The 24,956-nt window shown below is 42.5% G+C and overlaps 1 protein-coding gene across 6 annotated transcripts in view; it reads right to left on the bottom strand.

The window, feature by feature from the left end:
• The window catches only part of pisd (phosphatidylserine decarboxylase), a 273,060-nt gene that overhangs the window by 10,249 nt on the left and 237,855 nt on the right, over positions 1 to 24,956 (bottom strand). For all 6 annotated transcript variants that reach the window (XM_059983260.1, XM_059983261.1, XM_059983263.1 and 3 more), the window contains 2 exons: positions 15,701 to 15,937; positions 10,951 to 11,089 (listed from right to left, as the gene is read on the bottom strand). In XM_059983260.1, the coding sequence (XP_059839243.1) occupies positions 10,951 to 11,089; positions 15,701 to 15,937 (376 nt within the window). The remainder of the gene's footprint in view (positions 1 to 10,950; positions 11,090 to 15,700; positions 15,938 to 24,956) is intronic.

Raw genomic sequence — 24,956 nt, 5'->3', positions numbered from 1 at the left:
ATTGTAACATTATCTCATGGCTCTTGAACTCAGTCCCACTGTCAACCTATGCAGCAGCTTTGAGTGTCCTATGAACACAGACCCCACAGTTCTCTCTGATCCTTTCCACTACTAAGAATCTTACCATTAATATTATATTTTATCTTCAAATTTCACCTACCAAAATGAACCACTTCACACTAATCTGGGTTGAACAAATGCCGCTTCTCTCCCCAGTTTGCATCCTATCGACATCCTGCTGTAACCTGACAACCCTCCACACTATCCACAACACCCCTAACCGTTATGTCATCAGCAAACTTACTAACCAACCCTCCTACTTCTTCATCCAGGTCATTTATAAAAATCACAAAGTGGAGGGGTCCCAGAACAGATCCCTGTGGAAAACCACTGGTCACTGACCTCCACGCAGAATACGAACCACCCACAACCATCCCCCTTTGCCTTTTGTTGGCAAGCCAATTCTGAATCCCATGCCTCCTTGCTTTCTGAATGAGCCTTCCATGGAGAACCTTATCAAATGTCTGACTGAAATTCATATACACTACATCCGCTGTTCAACTTCAATGTGCTTTGTTGCATCCTCAAAGAATTCAATCAAGCTTGTAAGGCACAACCTGCCCTTGACAAAACCATGCTGACTATCCCTAATCAGATTATGTCTCTCCAAAATGTTCATAAATCCACCTCACAGGATCTTCTCCAACAACTTGTCCACCACTGAAATAACTCACTGGTCTATAATTTCCTGGGCTCTCTCTCTCTCCAACCCACCAGTACTTCTTCCATCCCTATTGATGACACAAAGATCACCAGAGGTTCAGCAATCTCCACCCTCACTTCCCAAAGAACTGTCTGGGGTATATCTCGTCCAGTCACAGTGACTTAACTTAAAGCTTTTCAAAAACTCCAGCACATCCTCTATAAAAGGGAAGTTCAAGGGGGATATTAGAGGAAGGTTTTTCACTCAGAGTGGTTGGTGCGTGAAATGCACTGCCTGAGTCAGTGGTGGAGGCAGATACACTAGTGAAGTTTAAGAGACTACTAGACAGGTATATGGAAGAAATTAAGGTGAGGGGGTTATATGGGAGGCAGGGTTTGAGGGTCGGCACAACATTGTGGGCCAAAGAGCCTGTAATGTGCTGTACTATTCTATGTTCTAGATGCTCAAGCATTTCAGTCTGCTGTAAATCATCCCCACAATTGCCAACGTCCTTTCCCTTGTGAATACTGAAACAAAGTATTCATTAAGCACCTCCACCACCTCCTTAAACTCCATGCACACTTTTTCACTACTGCACCTGATTTGTCCTATTCTCATACAGCTCACCCTCTTGCTCTTCATGTACTTGTAGAATGCCTTGGGGTTTTCCTTAACCCTGCTCACCAAGGCCTTCTCACGGTCCCTTCTAGCTCTCCTAATTCCATTTTAAGCTCTATCCTGGCAACCTTGTAATTTTCTAGAACTGTTTCTTGAACCTCTTGTAAGCTTTTCTTCTTAACTGGATTTTCCACATCCTTGCATATACTGTGGTTCTTTTACTCTGCCATCCTTTCCCTGCCTTAATGGAACATACCTATGCAGAACTCTATGCAAATATTCTGTGAACATTTGCCATATTTCTGCCTGAGAACATCTGCTCCCAAGTTCCTGCCTAATAGCATCATATTTCCCCCACCTCAATTAAAAGTTCTCACGAATTGTCTGCTCCTATCCCTCTCCAGTGCTATGGTAAAAGAGAGAGTTGTGATCACTACCTCTAAAATGCTCTCCCACTGAGAGATCTGACATTTGACCAGGTTCATTTCCCAATACCAAATCAAGTACAGCCTCTCCTCTAGTTGGCTTATTTACATATTGCGTTAGGAAACCTTCCTAAGTACACCTAACAAACTCCATCTAAACCCCTTGCTGTAATGAGATGCCAGTCAGGAAAGTTAAAATTTCCCATCACAACAACCCTATTATTATTGCACCATTCTGGAACCTGCCTCCCTATCTGCTCTCGATGTATATTACTAATGGGGGTGGGGGGGGGGAGGGGGGTCTATAAAAAATACCCAGTAGTTATTGACCGCTTCCTGTTCCTGACTTTCAGCCACACAGACTCAGTAGATTATCCCTCCATGACTTCCTCTTTTTCTGCAACCATGACACTATAACTGATTAGCAGTGCCACTCCCCCAGCTCTTTTGCCTCCCTTCTTGTCCTTTTTGAAACATCTAAAAGCCTGGTACACTCAGCAGCCATTCCCGCCCCGAGACATCCAAGTCTCTATAATGGCCACAACGTCATAATTCCACGTATTGATCCACACTCTAACTTCATCCACCCTGTTTATGATACCCCTTGCATTAAAATAGACACATCTCAAACCATCAGGCTGAGTGCATCTTTGCTCTATCATCTGCCCATCCTTCCTCACAAACTCTCTACAAGCTGTCCCAACTTGTGCACCAACCACCCCGTCCTCTGCCTCTTCACTTCCGTTTCCACCCCCTGCATATCTAGTTTAAACCCTCCCCAACAGCATTAGCAAACCTCCCTCCCAGGATATTGGTCCTCCTCGGATTCAAGTGTAACCCGTCCTTTTTGTATAGGTCACACCTGCTCCAGAAGAGGTCCCAATGATTCAGAAATCTGAAACCCTGCCCCCTGCTCCAATCTTTCAGCAACGCATTTATCTGTCACCTCATTCTATTCCTATACTCACTGTCACGTGGTACAGGCAGCAATCCCGAGATTATAACCCTTGATGTCCTGCTTCTCAGTTTCCTTCCTAACTCCCTGTATTCTGCTTTCAGGACCTCCTCCCTACTTCTGCCTGTGCCATTGGTACCAATATGTATGATGACCTTTGGCTGCTCAACCGCCCATTTCAGGATATAGTGGACACGTTCAGAAACATCATGAATTCTGGCACCTGGGAGGCAAGCTACCATTTGTGTTTCTTTTTCACACCCACAGAATCCCCTATCTGTCCCCCTAACTATACAGTCCCTTATTATGCTGCCATTCTGAACCCTTCTGAGCCACAGGGACAGACTCACTGCCAGCGGCACAGTCACTGTTGCTTTCCCCAGGTAGGTCGTCTCCCCCATCCACCCCAACAGTACTCAAAATGGAGTACTTGCTGTTAAGAGGGATGGCCACCAGTGTTGCTGTCCACTCCCTGATGGCTCTCCCTACTGCCTCCTGACAGTCACCAACAATTCTCTACCATCATTAATCCTTGGATGAGCTAACTTAATATTGGGAAGATCAAAGCCATCACTTTTGATGGCCTTACAAGCTGTGCTTAGTACTTTCTAACTGCCCCTGGGGTAGGGTCTCTTACCTAATCAGCGTTCAGAATATAAACAATTGAACGCTTCAGTCTTACACCCCCCCTGGCCTGATCACAGTACAATCTCACATCACCATACGTACCCATTCCTACCCGATTATTGTTTCTGTGTTATTGTTTCACTTTCTCTACTGCACCATCAGTGGCAGAGCCTTCAGCCTCTGTCTCTTGCACTCTGGTGGATCTCCCTTAATCCCTTTAACTCATTAGGATTAGGTAGAAAAAATTCGTTACTTTGATTTATATTTTAATGACCTGTGCAAAACATCTTCTACAGATTTCAGAATCAGTATCAGGTTGAGGCTGCCTTAATAACTATTGCCCGGTAGCACTCACATCTACAGTGATGAAATGCAATGAGAGGTTGGTCATGACTAGACTGTCTCAGCAAGGACCTGAACCCACTGCAATTTGCCTATTGCCACAATAGGTCAACTGCAGATAAAATCTCCATATGACCATAACAACCCGAACAACACAAACACCTATGTCAGGATGCTGTTCATTGACTATAGCTCAGCATTTAAGAAGGAAATTAGCAGAGCCAGAAGTGGCCATGAGAAGGCCTTGGTGGGCAGGATTAAGGGAAACCCCAAGGCATTCTACAAGTATGTGATGAGCAAGAGGATAAGACATCAAAGAATAGGACCTATCAAATGTGACAGTGGGAAAGTGTGTACGGAACCGGAGGAAATAGCAGAGGTACTTAATGAATACTTGACTTCAGTATTCACAATGGAAAAGGATCTTGGTGATTGTAGTGATGACTTGCAGCAAACTGAAAAGCTCAAGCATGTAGATATTAAAAAAAGAGAAGGTGCTGGAAAGCATCAAGTTGGATAAGTCTCCAAGATTGGATGAGATGCACCGCAGGCTACTGCGGGAGGCGAGGGAGGAGATTGCTAAACCTCTGCCATTGTCAGTGAAGATGGGAGAGGTTCCTGAGGATTGGAGGGTTGTGGATGTTGTTTCTTTATTCAAGAAAGGGAGTAGAGATAGCCCAGGAAATTAGAGACCAGTGAGTTTTACTTCAGTGAGAGGCAGGATTTATGAACATTTGGAGAGGTATAATATGATTAGTAGTCAGCAAGGCTTTGTCAAGGGCAGGTCGTGCCTTACGAGCCTGATTGAATTTTTTGAGGATGTGACTAAACACGTTGATGAAGGTAGAGTAGTAGAAGAAGTGTACACGGAATTCAGCAAGGCATTTGATAAGGTACCCTATGCCAGGCTTATTGAGAAAGCAAGGAGGCATGGGATCCAAAGGGACATTGCTTTGCAGATCCAAAACTGGCTTGCCCACAGAAGGCAAAGAATGGTTGTAGATGGGTCAACCCATCGGTCACCAGTGAAGTGCCTCAGGGATCTGTTCTGGGACCCTTACTCTTTGTGATTTTTATAAATGACCTGGATGAGGAAATGGAAGGATGGGTTAGTCAGTTTGCTGATGACACAAAGGTTGGAGGTGTTGTGGATAGTGTGGTGGTCTGTCAGAGTTTACAGAGAGAGGGACATTGATAAGATACAAAACTGGGCTGAGAAGTGGCAGATGGAGTTCAACCCAGATAATAGTGAAGTGGTTCATTTTGGGTCAAATATGATGGCAGAATATAGCATTAATGGTAAGACTATCAGCAGTGTGGAGGATCAGAGGGATCTTGGGAGTCCAAGTCTGTAGGACACTCAAAGCAGCTACACAGGTTGACTCCATGGTTAAGAAGGCGTATGGTGTATTGCCCTTCATCAATCGTGGAACTGGATTTAGGAGCCGAGAGGTAATGATGCAGCTAGATAGGATACTGGTCAGACCCCACGGTGTACTGTGCTCAGTTCTGGTCGCCTGTGGAAGCCATAGAAAGGGTGCAGAAGAGATTTACAAGGATGTTGCCTGGATTGGGGAGCATGCCTAATGAGAATAGGTCGAGTGAACTCGGCCTTTTCTCCTTGGAGCAACGGAGGATTAGAGGTGACCTGATAGAGGTGTATAAGATGATGAGAGGCATGGATCATGTGGATAGTCAGAGACATCTTCCCATGTATGAAATGGTTGCCAGAAGAGGACACAGGTTTAACATGCTGGGGAGTAGGTACAGAGGAGATTTGTGAGCTGAAGCGCCTGTATTTTGCTGTAGGTTTTCTATAATCCTGATTTAGAAGTTGCAGAACCTGGGTCTCTGTACCTCACTCTGCAATCTCAACTTCCTAACTGAGAGACCACAATCTGTGCAGATTGGTGATGATATCATCTCCTCCTTGACGACCAACACTGGTGCACCTCAGGAGTGTGTGCTTAGCCCACTGCTCTACTCCCTATACCTTTACCGTGTGGCTCGGAATAGCTCAAATACCATCTATAAATTTACTGATGATACAATTGCTGGTAGAATCTCAGATGGTGACGAGAGGATGTACAGGAGCGACATATGCCAATAAGTGGAGTGGTGTCACAGCAACAACCTGGCACTCAATGTCAGTAAGATGAAAGCTGACTGTGGACTTCAGAAAGGGCAAGATGAAGGAACACGTACCAATCCTCAGAGGGGGATCAGAAGTGGAGAGAGTAAGCAGTTTCAAGTTCCTGGGTGTCAAGATCTCTGAGGATTTAACGTGGTCCCAACACATTTATGTAGTTATAAATAAGACAAGATGCAACTATACTTCATTAGGAGTTTGAAGAGATTTGGTATGTCAACAAGTAACTCAAAAACATCTATAGATGTACCGTGGAGAGCATTCTGACAGGCTGCATCACTGGTACGGGGGTGGGGGGGCTCTGCATAGATCCAAAAGAAGCTGCAGAGGGTTGTAAATTTAGTTGGCTCCATCTTGGGTACTAGTACCCAGGACACCTTCAAGCAGTGGTATCTCAGAAAGGCAGTGTCCATTATTAAGGACCTCCAGAAGCCTGAAGACACATACTCAGCGATTCAGGAATGGCTTCTTCCCTCTACCATCCAATTCCTAAAAGGACATTGAACCCTTGAACGCTATCTCATTTTAAAAATTATATATATTTTCTGTTTTTTGCACTATTTTTAACCTATTCAATATACGTATGCTGTAATCGATTTATTTATTTATTTATGTACCGCGGGCTACTGTGGGAGGCAAGGGGGGAAGATTGCTGAGCCCCTATTGATGATCTTTGCCTCATCAATGAGGACGGGTGAGGTTCCGGAGAATTGGAGGGTTGTGGATGTTGTAGGTCGTACCTTATGAGCCTGATTGAATTTTTTGAAGATGTGACTAAACACATTGATGAAGAACGAGCAGAAGATGTAGTGTAAACATCAGGAAATCTGCAGATGCTGGAAATTCAAACAACACACACAAAATGCAGGTGGCACACAGCAGGGCAGGTAACATTTATAGGAAGAAGCACTGACGACGTTTCGGGCTGAGACCCTTCATCAGGACTAACTGAAAGGAAAGATACTGAGAGATTTGAAGGTAGGAGGGGGAGGGGGAAATGATAGGAAAAGACTGGAGGGGGTGGGATGGAGCTAAGAGCTGGAAAGGTGATTGGCGAAAGTGATACAGAGCTGGAGAAGGGAAAGGATCATGGGATGGGAGGCCTAGGGAGAAAGAAAGAGGGAGGGGGGGAACACCAGAGGAAGATGGAGAACAGGCAGAGTGATGGGCAGAGAGAGAGAAAAAAACTAAATATGTCAAAGTAAGAGAAGTCAATGTTCATGTCATCAGGTTGGTGGCTACCCAGCTGGTATATAAGGTGTTGTTCCTCCAACCTGAGTGTGGCTTCATCTTGACAGTAGAGGAGGCCATTGATAGACATATCAGAATGGGAATGGGATGTGGAATTAAAATGTGTGGCCACTGGGAGATCCTGCTTTCTCTGGCGGACAGAGCATAGGTGTTCAGCGAAACGGTCTCCCAGTCTACGTTTGGTCTCACCAATATATAAAAGGCCACACCAGGAGCACCGGATGCAGTATACCACACCAGCCGACTCACAGGTGAAGTGTGGCCTCACCTGGAAGGGCTGTCTGGGGCCCTGAAAGGTGGTGAGGGAAGAAGTGTAAGGGCAGGTGTAGCACTTGTTCCATTTACAAAGATAAGTGCCAGGAGGGAGATCCGTGGGAAGGGATGGGGGGGGAGGGGGAATGAGTGGACAAGGGAGTCGTGTAGGGAGATATCCCTGCGGAAAGCAGAAAGGTGGGGGGGGGGGGGAAGAGGGAAAGATGTGCTTAGTAGTGGGATCCCGTTGGAGATGGCGGAAGTTACAGAGAGTTACCTCCGGTCTTCTCCTATCATTTTGCATTTCCCCCTCCCCTTCCTACTTTCAAATCTCTTAGTATCTTTCCTTTCAGTTAGTCCTGATGAAGGGTCTCGGCCCGAAACGTCGACAGTGCTTCTCCCTATAGATGCTGCCTGGCCTGCTACGTTCTACCAGCATTTTGAGTAGATGTAGTGTATATGGATTTCAGCAAGGCTCTTGATAAGACACCCCATGCAAGGCTTATTGAGAAAGTAAGGAGGTATGGGATCCAAGGGGACATTGCTTATGGCGGATACGATTGGGCCTTTTAAGACTTTTAGATATGTACATGGAGCTTAGTAAGATACAGACCCAGTAACTTCTAAGGTAGGGACATGTTCGGCATAACTTTGTGCACTGAAGGGCCTGTAGAATGCTGCAGGTTTTCTATGTTCTATACTTTTTTCTTCTATATTATGTACTGCATTGAACTGCTGCTGCCAAGTTATTGAATTTCACAACACATGCCAGTGATGGTGATAATAAACCTGATTCTGATTTTGACACTTTACAACTGTTACAAACTGCAATGTTTTAGAAACAAATCAGCAGCAAGAGATTTCACACTGAGTCCGGGTGTAATATAGGTCCACAATCCCTTATCCGAAATACTGAAATCCAAAAAGCTCCAAAAACCGATGTTTTTTCCCGCTAACAACTGACATCACTAAGGTGTGACGTGGCAACATTAGCAGAGACTGCTAGACGTCAGTTGTGGCTCAGCGATCATACTGGTTACATGTGCATTTGCTGATATCTTGTGTTCACTGTTGACTCAGTGTTTAATTTCACTGAAAATGTCAAGAAGAGTTGCAGATACCCCTATGGGTAACAATTAGAAAAAGAGAAGGAAGCATCTATCATTATCAGTAATGCAGAAAGTGGAGTTATTGCAGAAGCTCGATTGTGGCGTGTCTGTGCGGCATCTTACTGAAGAATATGGTGTCAGACCTACCACTGTATATGATTTAAAGAAACAGAAAGACAAGTTACTTAAGTTTTATAGTGACACTGACGTTCTACATATATTCCAGTAAGTCAACTTACCATGTGTTTGATTTGGTTTGTTTGAGGCTGTATATTTTAATGTTTTATTGGATGTTTTTGTTGGAAATAAATTTTGTTTCTTGTCATTATTCCCTAACTAATACAGTATAACAACTACTTACATACCATTTACATTGTATTAGGTATTATAAGTAATCTAGAGATGATTTAAAGTATATGGGAGGATGGGCGTATGTCCGGAGATCCGCCGGGTCCTAAAGTCCACCTGCACTGAGACAGGTTAAATAAGGGAGTTGAGCATATGTTTTTTGGTATCCATGGGGGGTCCTGTAACCAATAAGGAGGGATTCTGAAATCTGAAAAATTCTAAATTCCGAAATGCAACCAGCCCCAAGGATTTTGGATAAGGGATTGTGGACCTGTATTAAAACCACTACCTTTATTAGTATCTACTTATAATATAGTAACTTAACCAAGATAAACAAACATTAACAGTGTTATGTGTATATATGTGTGTAAATATAGCTCCCAAACTATCGAGCCTGGGTGAATAAGGCTTAGAGTCTTGAGATGGAAAGTAGGAAAGTTCAGTCATCCACATAATAAATGATGGGAGAGAGATATTTGTAATCCACGTTGCAATGGAGAGAAAAGGTAAGTACGAAGTATTCCACAGGTTCCACGTCAGGTAGATAAAGTAATAGTAGCCATAGATATTGTCCGTCAAGTTGCGCCAAATCCATGTACAAATTACCAAAAAGCGACCTGTCACAGGAATATCATCTTTGAGTGGTTACCACACAACATACCCAGGCAAGGGTTACACAAGTGGTCCCACAGTTGATTCCAAAATCCACTCCTATGGATAATACCAAGTGACAGTCACTTATCCGTTATGCACTTCGTGCCAATGGATCAACCCACCCTTGTGGGCATAGGAGAGTTCCAAGCCTCAGCTGAAACAAGCTGAAACTACCAACTTCCCCGGTCTCTCTCTCTCTCTCTCTGTCCAGTCAGCAGTGTCAGCCTGTGACTGACGTCATAGTCCCGCCTCACTCAGGCACTCTTAAAGAAATACTCACAGTACAACTGCTGGCTCGTAACAACTCAGATTCTGAAAAACCTTCCCCAATTACAGTTAAACCCGGTCAATTGGGCTATTGGTTAATCACGGTAGCCGCTTATTTGGGACAACTCTTAAAGAACAAAACTACTCAAGAAAATTGCTCGGATTCCCTTCATTTATTTGGGACATTATGCCACTTAATTAGGACAGGAGACTGCTGTAGAACAGCTTCTTAATTAGTGTCAGACGTGCATCTGGGTGACTATTTGTCACTGCATCATGCTTAGAGCCATCAGTTTTTAAATAGCATGAGCTTTGTGTGCTTGGTATCAAAAGACAGTTGCTTTTGCCACTGATAGTGAAAAATAATCAGTAAGAGAACTTGGAGTTGTTTTGCTGGATTGGTTTCAAGCATTCAGGCTTACCGATACCAGAAACAGCCAGGAGTAAAAATAGATTATTTCACTACTTCAACAAATTAGGAATTATGAAGAATCTGAAGGTGTCGACAATCGTCTTAAATGTTACAACAAAAATGAAGATTTGGAAGATGCAATCATCTAAAGCTTTATATGAAGGCAGTTCATTATCTGCACTAGGTGACTGCACTGATTTTGCTCATTTGCAGTCAATCAAAAGAACAGGGCAGCATAGACTGAATGAATTCCTCTTGATAATTATTAGGAACTGAGGTTTTCAAAGTACTGAGGTTTTCAAAGTACTGAGGTAGTATTGGTAAAATTCTAATTTGTTCTGCTTTTCATTTATGTACATAATTTGTTATTTGCTAAATGGTAGTTTGTCTTTTTTATATATCTTTTTAAACATTTCCATGAAACTTTAGCTAACTTGGGGAGCTGTTTAAATAGGTCAAAATGTACTGGTGCCAATATATCTGAGAATCCACTGTATTCTAAGTTCTACGACCAATCAATTACCCTGCATCCTGCCATTGGTGATGACCAATTCTTTCACCTCTGCCCCACTGAATAAGAAAGAGAGAGAAACAGAAACAGGTCTTTTGGTCCAATATTACACTGACCATCTACCACCTATTAACACCAATCCCAAGCTCATCCCAATTTTTTTTGCATCACAGCCTAACATACACGTACACTTCACAGAGTCCTCTGTTGACCCTGTGGAAAAAGAAACCCTCCTCTCACCTTCTAACTGATGGCTTCATAACAGTCAATTCAAGATGGTGAACTGCCTGAAAATATATTCAAACCAATATTGAGAAATGAACTTACTGTTGCTAATCTCCAGGTTATCTGACCAGGTCTGAGGGCCCAGGAAAGTCTTCAGTGAATAAGTCACACCCTTCACTTGCTCCACCTCACAATTCTTTACCCTCCCAAAGTGCAGGATTTTTCCATCAGAGGGACTGATCTAGGAAACAACAATAAGGAGAGGCATTGTTGGGTCAATTACAAATCAAGAAACGAATGTCAAACTGCCCACAGCATGGGACAAAATATATGCAGGTGCTCACATTAAGGAATTGATAGTGATTTTAAAGAAAAAGACTAGATATGGAATATGTTCTGGCTGCATCTAATAAACCCGCATTGATATGTCAATGCAACAAATTTTCTCTTACACGCTAAAGACATTTGGGTTAGGGTTAATAAGTTGTGGACATGCTATATTAATGCAGTAAGCATGGTGACACTTGGGGACTGCTCACAGCATACCCTCGGGCTGCGTTGGTCATTGACGCAAATGATGGATTTCACTGTATGTGACAAATAAAGCTAGTCTCATCTTAATTTTAATTTTCCACCAATTCCTCTGCTTTCTCCTTTGATGAAGAAAAGAGCTTCTTTATCACCTTTCTTTATGCTTCATCTTGTACTTTTTAATGTTTGTGTTTCCTTATAACACGACTATATTGCCAGATAGGAATAGAATGAGGTGGTGGATAAATGCTTGACTTAAGAGTTGGAGCAAGGGGCAGGGATTCAGATTTCTGGATTATTGGTGCAAACACCAGAGGGCATATGTACAAAATTAAGGGAGGGAAGTTTAGGGAAAACATTAGGGGTAACTTTTTTTTTAAAAACACAGAGGGTTGTGAGTGCCTGGAATGACTTGCCAGGGATAGTGGTGGAGGCGAAAACATTAGGGGTATTTAACAGCCTCTTGGACAGGCACATGGATGAAAGAAAAATGAAGGGTTATGGGGCAGTGTGGGTTTAGTACTGTTTTTAAGGATTATATGGGTCAGCACAACATGGAGGGCTGAAGGGCTTGTACTGTGCTGTGCTGTTCTACGGTTGGGACCACTCCTGAGGCAGATGGGATCTGTACAAAAGGGATGGGTTGCACTTGAATCCGAGGGGGACCAATATCGTTGCGGGCAGGTTTGCTAGAGCTGTTGGGAGTGGCTTAAGCTAATATGGCAGTGGGACGGGAACCAGTCTGATAGAGTTGAGAATAAGCCAGCAGGTTTACAAGTAGATGATGGGTGTAATATGAATGTAAGGAAGGACAACCCAATGATTGGGTACAAATGCAGACAGCACAAAGAGGTAAGTTGTACCAGAGGTAAAATTTATAAGGGCGAAGAATGCAGAACTGAAGGTGCTGTATTTAAATACACGTAGCATTCGGAATTAGGTGGACGAACTCGTGACGCAATTACAGTATGACGTTGTGGGCATCACTGAGTCATGGCTGAAAGAAAGCCATAGTTGGGAGCTTAACATCAAAGGATATACTTTGTAGCGAAAGTACAGGCAGGAAGACATAGCCCATAGTGTGGCTCTGTTGGTAAGAAATGGAATTACATCTTTAGAAAGAGGCAAATTAGGGTCCAAGGATGTTGAACTTCTGTGAGTGGCTATAAAGAAACTGCAAGGGTTAGTGGAATTGATAGATTTGTGGCAAAATTTGCAGTGATACTAAGATAGGTGGATGGGGTAGGTAGTGCTGAGGAAGCAATGCGACTGCAGCAGGATTTGGACAAATTGGAGGAATGGGCAAAAAAGTAGGTGGAATACAGTGTTGGGAAATGTATGATAATGCATCTTGGTAAAAAGAATAATAGTGCAAATTACCTAAATGGGAAAAAATTCAAATATCAGAGGTGCAAAGGGATCTCATGCAAGACCCCCAGAAGGCTAATTCATAAGTTGAGTATGTGGTAGAGAAGGTAAATATAACAATGGCATTTATTTCAAGGGGAATATTAAGGAGCCTTTATAAGATACTAGCCAGACTGCCCTTGGAGTATCATCAATAATTTTGGGCCCCACATCTCAAAAAGGATGTGCTGCCATTGGAGAGTCCAGTGCAGGTTCAAGAGGATGATTCCGGGAATGAAGGGATTAACATATGAGGAGCATTTGGCAGTTTTGGGCCTGTACTCACTGGAATTTAGAAGAATACGTGGGTCGGAGGGTGAAGCTTAGTCATGATCACTCCTTTGCTTGCATCTTCGGAAACAGCTCTATTTCTATCTTATTATCTCTGTTTTTCCCTTTCAGGGTTCTTCTGAAGACCCTGCCCTGGAGTTACATGCTGATTTCGGTTCTTGCAGGAATGGGACCTGCTCTCAGGGTTTCAAGTCTGACTGTTATTCAAACTTGCCAAGGACGCAGCCTGATACCTCAGCCTGCCTTCAGAGGGCCGAGATCTTGTGGCTCCAGAGCCGGGCGGATCAAAGGTCGGTGTCCCAGCAGGAGATTGGTGTGTCGTGGGAGTCAGAAGATGTATGGCCGTGTGCCCAAAGTCCTGAGACCTTTGGGCACAGAGCTCAGACAAAGAGACACAACGGACTTTCAAATTGTTTGTTATGTCTCCCATCTCGCTGTGAAACAGAGACACCTCTTTCTTCCTTATCTGGGGGGGATGAAAGGGGGAGGGGGAGAGGGGTAGGGAGAGGAGGTGGGAGGGGGAGAGAGAGGGGAACACTATGGTATGTCGAATACCGGGTGAACTAGTAGTCTTTGGGGTACTGCAAGTCTGTGTCTTTGCTGTTGCTTTGCTCACTCTTCAGTGCTCAGTGATGTGTGCTGATGCTTTTTTTATTGCTGGTGGGAGAGGGGGTTTTGTTGCTTGCTGCTATTTACATGCGGTAGGGAAGGGGGTCTTTGGGATTCTAACATTTAACTGTCATTCATTCTTTGGGGGCACTCCCCTTTTCATGGATGGCTGTGAAGAAAAAGCATTTCAGGATATATACTGTATATATTTCTCAGACATTAAATGTACCTTTGATACTTTTTGATCTCACTGAAACGTACCGAATGTTGAAAGGACCAGATAAGGTGGATGTGGAGAGGATGCTTCCTATGGTGGAGGTATTCAGAACTAGAAGGCACAGCCTTAAAACTGCTTTTAGAACAGAAGTAAAGGCATTTTTTTTTAGCCAAAGAGTGGTGAACCCACAGACTGCAGTGGAGGCAGAGTCCGTGGGTATATTCAAAGCAGAAGTTGATAGATTCCTGATTGGTCGGAGTATCAAGGGATATTGTGAGAAGGCAGGTGAATGGAGTTGAATGGGATCCTGGGTTAGCCATGATGGTGGAGCGGTCTCGATGGGCTGAATGGCCTAATTCTGTTCCTATGTCTTAATGTCTTAAATTCTTCACAGGCTGTTTAACACATTGGGATAGCTAAGGTCAGGAATGAAACTATACAAATTATATTCATAGATAACAGAAAGACCATTATTGTATTATCTCTGAATATTACAGTGAATCAACTAATACAGAAATTAACAAATCGATGTGATAAGACATACTACCCATCGTTGAGAAACTGAGGTATTGCACAATTTGATTGGCTCCTGTTGTGAGGAGATTAATAACACAATGCATACCCCCTATATGTGTGACAGGGAAAAAAATGGCAAAAATAAAACCAGATTTCCATGAAACACAAATCCATACTCTTTACATTGTGACTAAGGTGTCAGATATTAACATGAAATCATTCAAGCCTGCTGCAAGACCTGGATGTAGTCTGGATATTCTGTGCTGCATTCTGGCAGCTCACCCTCATCTGGTTGCCTCCAGTAGCCACGACTATGGGGAGTAGGGGAGGGAAGTCATCACCCAAAACAACAATTGGGAACAGGGACTCTCACTTTCTTGCCACCCACCCCCTCCAGCATGAATTATCAACCAGCTATAACCAGCTCAAGAACCAGAGGCAAAGAAATCCGAAGGAGTATCAGAGAGAGAGGCTGGCAAACTCCCCTTTTCAGGAAAGACCTACGTTAGTACCTGTTTTTGCTAACCAAAGAGTATTTTCGCTTTTATGAAAAAAAGACGTCTGCTTTATACGTGTGTTTACCCCAAAAAAGACTAACATGATCGTGAAACCTTGTGCGGGCAGTTGTGTGTGCATGCGTGCACGTGCATTGGCGTGTATGTGCACATACGCATACGTGCCTTTTTTTTTCTCCAAATCGATTTTGGTTCGTCTTCCCGATTTTGATAAGTGAAACTACATAGAGTGGTGAATCTGTGGAATTTTCTGCCACAGGAAACAGTTGAGGCCAGTTCATTGGCTATATTTAAGAGGGAGTTACATATGGCTCTTGTGGCTAAAGGGATCAGGGGGTATGGAGAGAAAGCAGGTACAGGATTCTGAGTTGGATGATCAGCCATGATCATACTGAATGACGGTGCAGGCTCGAATGGCCTACTCTTGCACCTATTTTCTATGTTTCTATGTTACCGTACATACAATATTTCTACTTTATATAGCTGTGTCTTTATCATATCATTCCTGCTTTTACTATATGTTTGTGTTATTTTAGGTTTTATGTGTTACTTGGTATGATTTGGTAGGTTATTTTTGGGCCTGGGAACATACAAAAATGTTTCCCATATAAATTAATGGTAATTGCTTCTTCGCTTTACAACATTTCGGCTTACAAACTGTTTCATAGGAACGCTCTACCTTCCTATGGGGAATACAGGGGAAACCTGTATTTCTCTTTTGATAGATTCTTCTAAATTTCATTTAGCACCAATGAACACAACTTACCACACAGTGAGAGTCACAAACAGGACGTGCCTGTGGTTTTAGCTTTCTGCGGAAGAATTCACTGAGGTTTCGATAGTGCTGCAAATCTTCAACTGCTGCTTCCTTCATATTGACCCCAAATGTCCATATGTACAAATTATAGACTGGCTTCCGCATCCAGCTGGGTAACTCCACCTGATTGAGCCGACCCCATGCACGAGACAGCAACCGGGTGGGAATTGTTTTATATAGGCCAACCTGCAAGATTCAGACAAGCATTGTTAAACACTTGATACCAGCAGTGCTCCTGATTTGGGGGAGCGAGTGCAAAGGTTGAAGGGTCATTCAGTAAAACCAGTCTTGCATGGAAAAACAATAACTACTCCTTCAAATACCAACAAGTGCCACTATATACAATTAGGAGAATGGTTTATATAGGAAAATGCTTCACAGAGGAAGTTTACATCAGTACATTACCTATAGATCACATCCACTGGGAAGGATTCTCAAAAGCATAATTTCAAATGAGTGCAAGTTATTACTGAAGCAGTGGTACTTTGCTTTTGAAAATTAAATTAATGCAAACACCAAACATACAATAATGTTACAAAGCTGCCCCCAATAGCTCATACTAAATGATTTTCTCAGGGAGCTCGAAGTGGCAGTCAGCAAAGCATCCCTGCTTCAACACTGTAACTCCTCAACACCAGCTTGTGAGGTCTATGAATCTCAAAGCGGTCCAAGGGGAACAGGCAATATCAATGGAAAATCCAATTATGTCAATCACAGGGAAATGTAAAATATCTGCCATGGGGACAGGGAAGAGCTACTCTAAGCCACCCAACCCTGTCTGCTTGCTTCACCTTCGACAGAGCAGAGCCTCAAATAATAACTGTTTGATGATCAAACACCATTCTTGTTAATTCTAAACATCAGTACCTACAGAATTAACATTCCAACTATAAAAGTTATACACAAGTATAGAATTACCTTATCAAATCTGAAATTAAACAGTGACTGACCTCCTGAGCAGTCACTGTATTTTTCTTTTGTTCAATTACAGGCAAAAATAATATCCCATATATTTACATGTGAGAGAGAGCAAGAGCAAGCAAAATAAAACTCTATATACTTTTAGGTCAAAGAAGAAAAGCAGAGTTGTTAATTCTGTCTCCACAGATGTTACCTGATCCATCCAACACTTAAAGCATTGTTGTACAAACTTACATCAGTTGCCCTATTTTGCTTTGTATTTCCATTTATAGAGTTTCCTTTAAAATAGAAATTGGTCCAAATTGCTTCACAGGAATATTACTAAACAAGATTTGTTTCTCTTAAAATAATAAAGAAAGGTATGGACAAATCGATGGGTCTCAAGGAATGTCTCAAAGGAAGACAAGCTTAAGAGAATTAGAGCTAGACCCCAAAGTGCAAAATTCTTAAGGGCAAAGAATGCAGGACTGAAGGTGCTGTATTTAAATGTGTGTAGCATTCGGATTAAGATGGACAAACTCGTGACGCAATTACAGATTAACTGGAATGACAGTATGGGCATCACTGAGTCATGGCTGAAAGGAGGCCACAGCTGGGAACTTAACATCAAAGGACAGTTGTCCATCGAAATCCGATGACAACGTCCACTCCTTTAACAGTGAGATCCTTGATGACTATACAGTCCTATCCTGGACCCAAACGCTCTATTGCAGGTGGGATATGTATATGTGGTAGTGGTGGTAGTGATGGTGTGACTCTGTTGGTAAGGGTTGGAATTACCTCTTTAGAAAGAAGTGACATGAGGTCAGAGAATGTCGAATCTTTGTGGGTGGAGTTAAGAAACTGCATGGCTGAAGAAAGCATAATGGGAATCACATATAGGCCTTCAAAGAGTAGCCAAACTCTGGGGTTGACATTGCAAAGGCAACTGGAAAAGGTATGTAATAAGGGCATGTCAAAATTGTAGGGGACTTCAATATGTAAGATGATTGGGAAACTCAGGTTGGTGTCAGATTGCAAGAGAGGGCATTTGTTGAATGCCTATGATATAGCTTTTTAGAGCAGTTCGTGCTCAAGCCTACCAGGGGAAAGATGATCTTAGATTGGGTTTTGAGTAACGACTCCAATTTTGTTAGTCAACTTAATGTAAAGGAACCTTTAGGAAGAAGATATCATAATATGATTGAAGTCATACTGCAATCTGAAAGGGAGAAGCACAAGTCACATGTATCAGTATCACAATGGCATAAAGGGAATTACAGAAGCATGAAAGAGAAACTTACCTAGGTGGATTTTTGGGGGATACTGGCCCACTTGGATTGGAGGGGGATAATGGTGTGGATGATGGCAGAACAGAGGTGGTCGAAGTTTCTCGGAATAGTTCACAAGGTGCAAGATAGATATGTCCCACAGAAGTTCTCAAATGGCAGGGCTAGGCAACCATGGCTGACAAGGGAATTTAAGGACTGAATAGGAAAGGGCATACAAGGTAGCAAAAGTGAGTGGGAAGTTGGGATGATTGGGAAGCTTTTAAAATCCAAAAAAAAAATCAACTAAAAAAGTTGAGGGAAAAGTTTAAATATGAGGGCAAAGTTTAAATATAAGGGCAAACTAGCCAATAAAGCAGGCTACTAAAAGTTTTTTCAGTTATATAAAGAATAAAAGGGAGGTGAGAGTTGATATTGGACCACTGGAAAATGATGCTGGCCTAGTAGTAATGGAGATAAGTTTGCGGACAATACTACATTGATTGGCCTTATCTCAAATAATAACGAGGTAGCCTACAGAGAAGAAGTCATCACCCTGACACAGTGGTGTCAAGAAAACAATCTCTCCCTCAATGTTGCAAAAACAGAGGAGCTGGTTGTGGACTAGAGGAGGAATGGAGACAGGCTAACCCCTATAAGCATCAATGGATCTGGGGTTGAGAGGTTGAACAGCTTTAAGTTCCTCGACATACACATCACCGAGGATCTCACGTGGTCTGTACATACCGGCTGTGTGGTGATAAAAAGCACACAGCCTCTTTCACCTCAGATGGTTGAACAAGTCTAGCATGAGTCCCCAAATCCTAGAGACTTTCCACAGGGACACAATTGAGAGCTTCTTGACTGGCTGAATCACTGACTGGAAAGAGAACTGTACTTCCCTCAACCGCAGGACTCTGCAGAGTGGTGCGGACAGCCTAGCACATCTGTGGATGGGAACTTCCCACTATTCAGGACACTTCCAGAGACAGGTGCGTAAAAAGGGCCCAAAGGATCATTGGGGACCCAAGTCACTCCAACCACAAACTGTTCTAGCTACAACCATCTGGGGAACAGTACCTCAGCATTAAAGCTAGGACCAACAGGCTCCGGCACAGCTTCTTCCACCAGGACATTAGACTGATTAATTCACACTGATATAACTGTATTTTATGCTATATTGACTGTTCTGTTGTACATACTATTTATTAGAAATTGCTATAAATGTCACATTGCAGATTTAGATGGAGACATAACGTAAAGATTTTTACTCCTCATGTATGTGAAGGATGTAAGAAATAAAGTCAATTCAAAGAAATGGCAGATGAACTTAATAAGTACTTTGCTTCAGTCTTTACCGTGGAAGACACTAGCAGTGTGCCATTGGTCTGTGAGTGTCAGGGAGCAGCAGTGAGAGCACTGCTATTACAAAGAAAAACGTGCTAGACAAACTCAGGATGTCTTAAGGTGGATAAATCACCTGGACCAGATGGACTATGCCCCAGAGTCCTGAGAGAGGTTGCTGAAGAGATAATAGATGCATTGGCTATGATCTTTCAAGTATCACTTGATTCTGGCATGGTCCTGGAGGACTGGAAAATAGCAAATATCACTCCACTCTTTAAAAAGGAAGGAAGACAAAAAAGAGGATGTTTGACCTGAGCGGTTAGGAAAATGTTGGAATCCATTAAGGATGAGGTTTTGGGGTACTTGGAGACTAATGAAGTCAAAGTTAGCATGGTGTATGTAAAGGGAAATCTTGCCTGACAAATCTGTTAGAATTCTTCAAGGAAGTAACAAGCCGGGTGGACAGTGGAAGCCATTTACTTGAATTTTCAGAGCAGTGATCCAGAAGTGTGCCAGGCTGCAGGGCATTGCAGGTTGAAAGTGGGGAAGTCACAGGATTTAAAACAATGATAAGAATTTTGAATGGACTCCAAAGCAGAAGACAGTGTTAGTCAATGAGCCAGGTTGACAGGCCAACACCTCATCCAAGGTATGCAATCTACAGATGTGATGGCAGGATATACATTGCCTGGTTCAGTTGGGGAAATGATGAGCAACACACACAAATTGCTGGAGGAACTCAGCGAAAGAGCAAAGGTAGAAGCAGGCAATTATAGAGATGGAGAAAACGTGGGACCATCAATTTGATTCAGTCTCAGGCAGTTTCCAGAAAGAACTGTAGATATTTCAGTGGAACTTAGGGCTTCACTTTCAAAAAAAACAGCACGAGGAGACTTCATGCCAGAGTGAGGGGAGAGGTAGCATTAATTGCTGGGTAAGGGGGAGAGAGTCTCTATGTACAACTAAACTGTATATACTTGTAATGTCCTGATTCATATTTTTTCTGGTTATGCTGTATGTATTTCATTTTGTGCAGTTCTGTAAGAGCTATTTGTTCTGCTTTCAGCCTATTGGGTTATTGTTGAACATAAGGGATGATGAGGAATGTGGGAGGTTTTTCTTGGTGAAGGACAATAAGGTTGGTCTTTGGCTTTTGTTCGGTGGGAGATGGAGAGAGAAGACACTGGGGAGAACCAGTCGTAGCATACAATCCGGTGGGAGACCGTTTGTTTGAGATGGGTTGCGACATTTGGAAGATGGTGTATGCTTTCATGTTGTGTTTTCACGGCATGAGTGACAGAGAAGTTCAAGATGAGCTCCAACTTCTGCACATTTGACTGTTTAATTAAAAGGGGCCCATTTCTTGCTGTTATTTACTAATCCTTCAGTTAAGATTCATAAATATAATTCTTTTAATAGTATGCAGTTAACCGTCTGTTATTTCCTGGCATTAATTTATACAGGATAGCAAATTACAGAGAATAGCAAACCGAGGTTTGGGGTGGGATCCAGTGTGCCTCAATCTCTATAGCAGGGCCAGATGTTGCCTTCCCTAGACTTACGCAGCAAGGAAAAGGGGGTATCTCATTTTGAATATGTATTCACACACATACACATAGACACACAACCAAACCAAGCAACGTTCCTCTGGACCATGGTGCACCCACAGAGCATAAATCACACACAGCACATACACCAAAATATTATACTCAAAATTCATGTAGTAAAGGACAGCACAGGTAAACAGTAAACAGCTTGCTGTCCTGGTGACAAGACCTCGTGGTGGCAGGGTATTCAGTCATCTCACAGCCTGAGGGAAGAAGTCTTGCAGCCCCAGTCCTGATGCTCCTGTACCTCCTGTAGTGGGTCAAAGAGATTGTGGGGTGTGTGGTAGGGCTCTTCAATGATGCTTTGGGCCCTTCACCTTCATCTGCAATGCTCCTGGTAAATGTCACAAATGGGGGAGGGAGATACCGGTGATCCTTCTGGTGAATGGTCCTCCTGATAAGGTTAAGAGTGGAAGAAATGCTGGAGAATTGAATGCTTAGATAATCTCATCCATGGCAAAAGGAGAAACAGAGGAATATGCTGTGTCCACTTGTGACAAATAGTTCAGCTCAGAAAGTTTGGAGTGTGGATAGTTGTTTCATTGCTCTAGCAAGGTCTCAACAATGAAAGGAATAATAGCAAGTCATAACACTCCCTCAACCTGCTCCATCATTCCATAAAATCCTTGCTAATCTAATGCTGGTCTTAACTATCTTTTTCCCTGAAAGCCTTATCAAACCTTGCTTCCTTTTATCTATAAACTATTTCATCCATGAATATATGCAATCATCCTCTCTCTGCAATTCCCCTGGGACTAGATAATCGAAAACATTCACCACCTAGCCAAAAGAAATTTTCACCATCATAAATGATTGACCCTTTATCTAGAGGCAATGCTCCTTAGTTGAGTTAAGTGAACTCAGCCTTTACTCCTTGGAGCGACGGAGGATGAGAGGTGACTTGTTAGGGGTGTACAAGATAATGAGAGGCATTAATCATGTGGATAGTCAGAGGCTTTTACCCAGGGCTGGAGTGGCTATCACGAGAGGGCATAGTTTTTAAGGTGTTTGGAAGTAGGTACAGTGGAGATGTCAGGGGTAAGTTTTTCTTTACACAGAGAGTGGTGAGTGTGTGGAATGGGCTGCCAGCGGTAGTGGTCGAGGAGGAAAAGTTAGGGTCTTTTAAGAGACTCCTGGATGGCTAACCATATAACCAGATAACAATTACAGCATGGAAACAGGCCATCTCGACCCTACTAGTGCGTGCCGAATGCTTATTCTCACCTAGTCCCACCATCCTGCACTCAGCCCATACCCTCCATTCCTTTCCTGTCCATATTCCTATCCAATTTTTTTTTTTAAAAAATGACAATATTGAACCTGCCTCTACCACTTCTACTGGAAGCTCGTTCCACACAGCTACCACTCTCTGAGTAAAGAAGTTCCCCCTCATTTTACCCCTAAACTTTTCCCCCTTAACTCTCAGCTCATGTCCTCTTGTTTGAATCTCCCCTACTCTCATTGGAAAAAGCCTATCGACGTCAACTCTATCTATCCCCCTCATAATTTTAAATACCTCTATCAAGTCCCCCCTCAACCTTCTATGCTCCAAAGAATAAAGACCCAACTTGTTCAACCTTTCTCTATAACTTAGGTGCTGAAACCCAGGTAACATTCTAGTAAATCTCCTCTGTACTCTCTCTAAATTGTTGACATCTTTCCGATAATTCGGTGACCAGAACTGTATACAATACTCCACATTTGGCCTTACCAATGCCTTGTACAATTTTAACATTACATCCCAACTCCTATACTCAATGCTCTGATTTATAAAGGCCAGCATACCAAAAGATTTCTTCACCACCCTATCCACATGAGATTCCACCTTCAGGGAACTATGCACCATTATTCCTAGATCACTCTGTTCTACTGCATTCCTCAAAGTCCTACCATTTTCCATGTTTGTCCTATTTTGATTAGTCCTACCAAAATGTAGCACATACCACTTATCAGCATTAAACTCCATCTGCCATCTTTCAGCCCACTCTTCTAACTGACCTAAATCTCTCTGCAAGCTTTGAAAACCTACTTCATTATCCACAATGCCACCTATCTTAGTATCATCTGAATACTTACTAATCCAATTTACCACCCCACCATCCAGATCATTAATGTATATGACAAACAACATTGGACCCAGTACAGATCCCTGAGGCACACCACTAGTCACCGGCCTCCAACCTGACAAACAGTTATCCACCACTACTCTGACATCTCCCATCCAGCCACTGTTGAATCCATTTTAATACTTCAATATTAATACCTAATGATTGAACCATCCTAACTAACCTTCCATGTGGAACTTTGTCAAAGGCCTTACTGAAGTCCATATAGACAACATCCACTGCTTTACCCTCGTCAACTTTCCTAGTAACCTCTTCAAAAAATTCAGTAAGATTTGTCAAACATGACCTTCCACGAACAAATCCATGTCGACTGTTCCTAATCAGACCCTGTCTATCCAAATAATTATATATACCATCTATAAGAATACTTTCCATTAATTTACCCACCACTGATGTCAAACTTACAGGCCAATAATTGCTAGGTTTACTCTTAGAAACCTTTTTAAACAATGGAACCACGTGAGCAATATGCCAATCCTCCGGCAACATCCCGTTTCTAATGACATTTGAAATATTTCTGTCAGAGTCCCTGCTATTTCTACACTAACTTCCCTCAAGGTCCTAGGGAATATCCTATCAGAATCTGGAGATTTATCCACTTTTATATCCTTTAAAAGCAGCAGTACTTCCTCTTCATTAATCATTATAGTTTCTATAACTTCCCTACTTGTTTCCCTTACCTTACTCAATTCAATATCCTTCTCCTTGGTGAATACTGAAGAAAAGAAATTGTTCAAAATCTCCCCCATCTCTTTTGGCTCCACACATAGGTGTTCACTCTGATTCTCTAAGAAACCAATTTTATCCCTCACTATCCTTTTGCTATTAATAAGTGTAGAAACCCTTTGGATTTATTTTCACCTTTCTTGCCAAAGCAACCTCATATCTTCTTTTAGCTTTACTAATTTCTTTGTTAAGATTCTTTTTACATTCTTTATATTCCTCGAGCACCTCATTTATTCCATGCTGCCTATATTTATTGTAGATATTTCTCTTTTTCCGAACCAAGTTTCCAATATCCCTTGAAAACCATGGCTCTCTCAAACTTTTAACCTTTCCTTTCAACCTAACAGGAACATAAAGCTTCTGTACCCTGAAAATTTCACTTTTAAATGACCTCCATTTCTCTATTACATCCTTTCCATAAAACAAATTGTCCCAGCCCACTCCTAAATCCTTTCGCATCTCCTCAAAGTTAGCCTTTCTCCAATCAAAAATCCAGACCTATCCTTCTCCATAATTATATTGAAACTAATGGCATTGTGATCACTGGACCTGAAGTGCTCCCCAACACATACCTCTGTCACCTGACCTATCTCATTCCCTAACAGGAGATCCAACACTGCCCCTTCTCTAGTTGGTACCTCTATGTATTGCTGCAAAAAACTATCCTGCACACATTTTACAAACTCCAAACCATCCAGCCCTTTTTACAGAATCAGCTTCCCAGTCTGTGTGGAAAATTAAAATCTCCCACAATCACAACCTTGTGCTTACTACAAATATCTGCTATCTCTTTGCAAATTTGCTCTTCCAAATCTCGCTCCCCATTAGGTGGTCTATAATACACTCCTGTAAGTGTTACTGCACCTTTTCCATTCCTCAATTCCACCCAAATAACCTCCGTCTAATCTATCCTGCCAAAGCACAGCTGTAAAATTTTCTCTGACAAGCAATGCAACACCTCCCCCTCTTGCCCCTCTGATTCTATCACACCTGAAGCAACGAAATCCAGGAATATTTAGTTGCCAGTCACACCCCTCCTGCAACCATGTTTCACTAATAGCTACAACATCTTATTTCCAGGTATCAATCCATGCTCTAAGCTCATCCACCTTTCTTACAATATTCCTAGCATTCTAAGCTTAGAAAAATAGAGAACGATTGGTAAAGCCTAGGTAAGGATATGTTCAGCACAGCTGTGCTGTATATTTTCTATGGTTCTAGTTCTATTTCT

Source organism: Hypanus sabinus, chromosome 10 (genome assembly GCF_030144855.1).
Source record: "Hypanus sabinus isolate sHypSab1 chromosome 10, sHypSab1.hap1, whole genome shotgun sequence".
Taxonomy (NCBI): Eukaryota; Metazoa; Chordata; class Chondrichthyes; order Myliobatiformes; family Dasyatidae; genus Hypanus; species Hypanus sabinus.
The sequence above is the reverse complement of the archived record's forward strand: the minus strand, read 5'-3'. Positions and strand labels throughout refer to the sequence as shown.